This window comes from Vidua chalybeata, chromosome Z (assembly GCF_026979565.1).
Source record: "Vidua chalybeata isolate OUT-0048 chromosome Z, bVidCha1 merged haplotype, whole genome shotgun sequence".
NCBI lineage: Eukaryota > Metazoa > Chordata > Aves > Passeriformes > Viduidae > Vidua > Vidua chalybeata.
Window position 1 is genome coordinate 48293194 of NC_071570.1, and position 4062 is coordinate 48297255.

At 40.6% G+C, this 4062-nt stretch overlaps 1 protein-coding gene across 1 annotated transcript; it reads left to right on the forward strand.

The window, feature by feature from the left end:
- Window positions 1-2587: 2587 nt before the first annotated feature.
- Window positions 2588-3403, forward strand: LOC128782439 (tetraspanin-3-like). Its single transcript, XM_053932802.1, has one exon. The coding sequence runs from the start codon at window positions 2588-2590 to the stop codon at window positions 3401-3403; it is 816 nt and encodes a 271-aa protein (XP_053788777.1).
- The last annotated feature ends 659 nt before the right edge of the window (window positions 3404-4062 follow it).

A 4062-nucleotide genomic window follows, 5' to 3' on the forward strand; every position in this document is an offset into this window, starting at 1 on the left:
AAAACCAAAAAAACCAAAAACCAACCAACCAATCAAAAAACAACCAAAACAAACCATCAAACAAACAAACAACAACAACAACAACAAAATATTAAAAACCAAAACTTTTGACATTCAGAAAATAGTTTATCTGTGGTATATTATCTGTTACACCCATATTTGAATTTCAATACTCATCAGTTCATAAGCAGAAACAACTTCAGAGAAAACAGGGACAGCATTTATCATGTTGTGCTGTTTACCACTGTAAAGAAAACAGAGGAGCATTCCTATTCTGTCATACCTATATTCTCTTTGTCACATTACAGTCTCCTCATGGATAGCTTTGCTCGCTAAGCTTTCAAGCTTTTGTCCACACACACAGGTAAAATGACTTATCACAAAGGCAGTGCTATTGAGGGTTCCAGTTAGTCTTTTGGTTACTTCAGGGACCAATTCTGTCTTTATTGTCCTTCATCTTCCTTTTTGAGCAGAAGCTTTCTTTGTCTGAGTGCCTATGCATTGCATAGCAAAAAGAGGGTGAGGGGTTTTAGATAACTTGCCAATATTAATCCCCACAGCTGCAATTTCCTCTTCAGCTGCTGTGTGTGCTCTATATCTCCCAAGGACACTGAGACCTCTCACCTGGGGACTGGCTCCCAGTCAGTGTTTACTGTTGGTGCTTCTGATTCCCGTGTTGAACTGGTGATCAGGTATGATCTCTAGACCATATGATCTCTAGATCTGTTCTGCCACGAACAGATATGTAGAATAAGCTAAAAGTAAGTAATAACTCATTTCTTATTATCTCATTTAGCTTTATGGGCATGGGAGAAGGCAGAAAGGAAAAGAGGCAGGCTGACATGCTTTTTTTCACAAAGCTTGCAAACTAAGACACAGTAGTTGATACTCCTCATAGTATTTTCTGTTGTGTTTCCTCACACTTTTCTGATAATTTTTTTCTGCATTGTGGAAACAAATCAATGTAGCTTCCATGCGTGTACAGATGTGAGGGAGAATTCTGTTGTCCCCCTTCCCTGTCTCTCTGATGCCAAAGACAGAAATCAGAGAAAAAAGCATTCAAGACAATAAGTGAATGACAGGAAAACCAACACAGCAGGAGAGCTGGGGGTTAGCAGCACGTGGAACAGGAGAGAGGACAGACATAGACATCAGAGAAGGAAGACATACATTCAGGAGCAGCTTTGAAAGAAGGATTTTGTTAATATTTAACAAGTTAATCGCTGCATACTAATTACTGTTAATGAAAAGATTAAAAATAATAAAAGCAATTTATCTCATTCCAAAATAATTTGCCTTAATAACTTGTTTGTACAGCATATAAAAAGAGATATATAAAAAGAGATTTTGATGGGACTCCATCCAACATCTGTATATGCATAGTGTATATATAAGCAATAGGTTCTTGTAAAATGTCTGGCAGATGTGGGATCATCAGGCTTGCTGAGACTTTAACAGGATTCCAGGGATCTGAGCACCAAATTATTCTGATTTTCTGTCAAGTTTGCAGGTGCTCATGTTTCTGAAAATGAGGATCATCTCTTTGTATTCTCCCTTATGTATGTTGCATTAGTCTTTCTCTATGTCTTGGGAAACAAAAGACCTTAAGGGACTTCATCAGGATGATTACAGAATCACTGCTGGGCTTGGGATCTGCCTTCCTGGCACCTGTGGCAAGATTTATGCGGGTTTCCAATCCTGCATGGCTCATGTGTACCACAAGTTTGAGCAATAATATTCTGCTGATAATGCTGATAAGTGGCATCAATTCCCTTTGTTATTGTTGCGAAGTGATTTAGCTGGTGTGTAATTCAGTTTCTTTACACACAAGGAAAAGTTAATATAGCACTTACTGCCTGTTGTATTCAGTCATTACAGCAGTCAGTCAAATCACTGGTAAGGCAAGTTGAGGAGGAAAAGTGTGAAATGGCAGGGATTTCTCATCCAGGTGTCTTCAGTAATTGAAGCTATCTACAGAGAAGTCTTGCTGAGTAAAAAAGGGCAGAATATTATGAACATCATTATGGCCTTTAAAACACTGAATGAATGATGAAGGTGTTGAGGAGGATAATGAGTCTAGGTGAGTATCACCTATGGAGATTCCTTATTGAATAGCTCTGCTTAAACCATCCATTTGTTGATGGCTCTGACTTGCACATTTGTTGCCATCCTGGCTACTGCTGGAGAATTGGGCAGTCCAAGTAATCTGAACAAGCAGTGCTGGCTACCACTATTCCTCTGCATTTAGGTCTTCCACATATGAAAGGAGTGCAGCCTTCTTCCAGCTGTCCTCCTTCAAGTGCAGATGTCTCCAATGACATGATATCCAATGACAGCAGTGTAAGGGAACCTCCGCAGCAAGCTGGGCACAACCAGCTTCCTGGTTTCTGCATGCTGTGCTGAGCAAGCTGCAGCAGCAGCAGCATGTGGTTAAGCTAATGCAGGGCATAGTCTTTGTCCTAAGGAGCCTTATCAGAGTTGCTCTCATGCAAATTGCTTTTAGGTAGAGATGTCATCTACTGCACCTGGATAAGTGGTGTTGAAGCCTCTTAAATGTTGATGATGAGGGTTAGCTGGTGTGAGCAGAATGAGGAGGGTTAGGGCTGTGAGGGTTCTGTGTTTTTTGTGGTGCTATGAGGATGCCTACCTTAGGTCCTTTGCTCGATCTCTGCTGGGGTTCCTAGGCTTCATCTTCTGGGGTACTGCTGCAGCTCAGATGTTTGGTGGAGTTTCAGTGATCCTGATGTTCAAGAACTACAGATCTTTATTTCAGGAGTCTTACTTGTCTCTCCCTGGTTGGCTGGCTCTTGCAACTGCACTTACATTGCTGCCTACTGGAGTTTTGGCTGTCTCTATTTCTGTTAAGTGTTCCCGCAATCAGCAAGGGATTCTCATGTATTTGCTGTTGCTCCTTCTTTGCTTAGAAGTGTCTTCAGCAGCTCTGGCACATTCCTACTGTGTTAGGACAGCTTCTCAGCTGGAAAGTGCTATGGATTACTTTGTTCACCAGCACAACTGGACATGCTCCCAGGATCCTGGAAACAGTGCTGTGGATGTGATACAGAGGAAGCTGCAGTGTTGTGGGGTCCACAACTACAAAGACTGGCTAAAGGCATCATCTTCGTATCATCCAGCTTGTGTCCCTAAAAGCTGCTGTAAGGAGAAGCATTCTCACTGCAGGGGAGACTTAGGCCATGTGGAGCAGCTTTCTGAGGAAGGCTGTCTAAAGAAGCTGGAAGACCAGTTGTGTTTTGCCATGCTGTACATTTTTTGGTGTTGTACTGTGCTAAGCATCTTGGAGGTCTTAGCTGGTGTAAGCAATGGCTTTCTCATGAGACGTCAGCCGTTCCATGAACTCCGTATTCTGGACTCATATACCTTCTCACAGGACTATAGGTACTAGCTGCTTTGCTGCATCTGCTACATCTTTCCTCGGCTTTCTACTACTTTGTTGTTGCATTGGAACAAATTTTTAAAAAATGCATAAATAATAATAATAATAATTGTAAATCAAATTAGTTGATCACTGCTGGATTTTTTTTTTTCTTTAGTGCCATGATCTTAGATTAGTTCTCCCACAGTTTTTTTTTTTTTTTTTCAATAAGCCTGAAAATCTTCTGGGACTGAGTCTTCAGCATGTGCAGACACAAAACTACTCTATGTAAGTGCAGGGGAAACAGTAAGAAAAGGCATATTTGGCTCAGGGCAACTTGTTGTCAGGTCATGAGCTGCATTTTTGGACTGAATCGTAACTGTACTAGATTCTTGGAGAGTAATTATTGTGCAGATTCTTCTACTTCCAAACTTGTGTTGGAAGCTTTGTTTTTTCTATAAGAAGCCTATGGATAAAATTTAATATTTATTTTTCTTTTTCTAGTTCAAATGCTGGTTTAAGTAACTTATTCTTCAATGAAAATCCATGTCAGCTTTTGAAGTGGCATGAGGGTACAATCTAAATAGGTTTGACAGCAACTGAGTAAATAATACGATGATGAGCAGCAGGAGGCAAAGCAGTCTTTTGAGTTACACAGGAACAATTCCCAAATAATAGAGCAAGAAAGT

Coding starts and splice junctions, on each gene's coding strand:
- LOC128782439 (XM_053932802.1), top strand. CDS start 2,588: ATGAGGAGGGTTAGGGCTGTGAGGGTTCTGTGTTTTTTGTGGTGCTAT.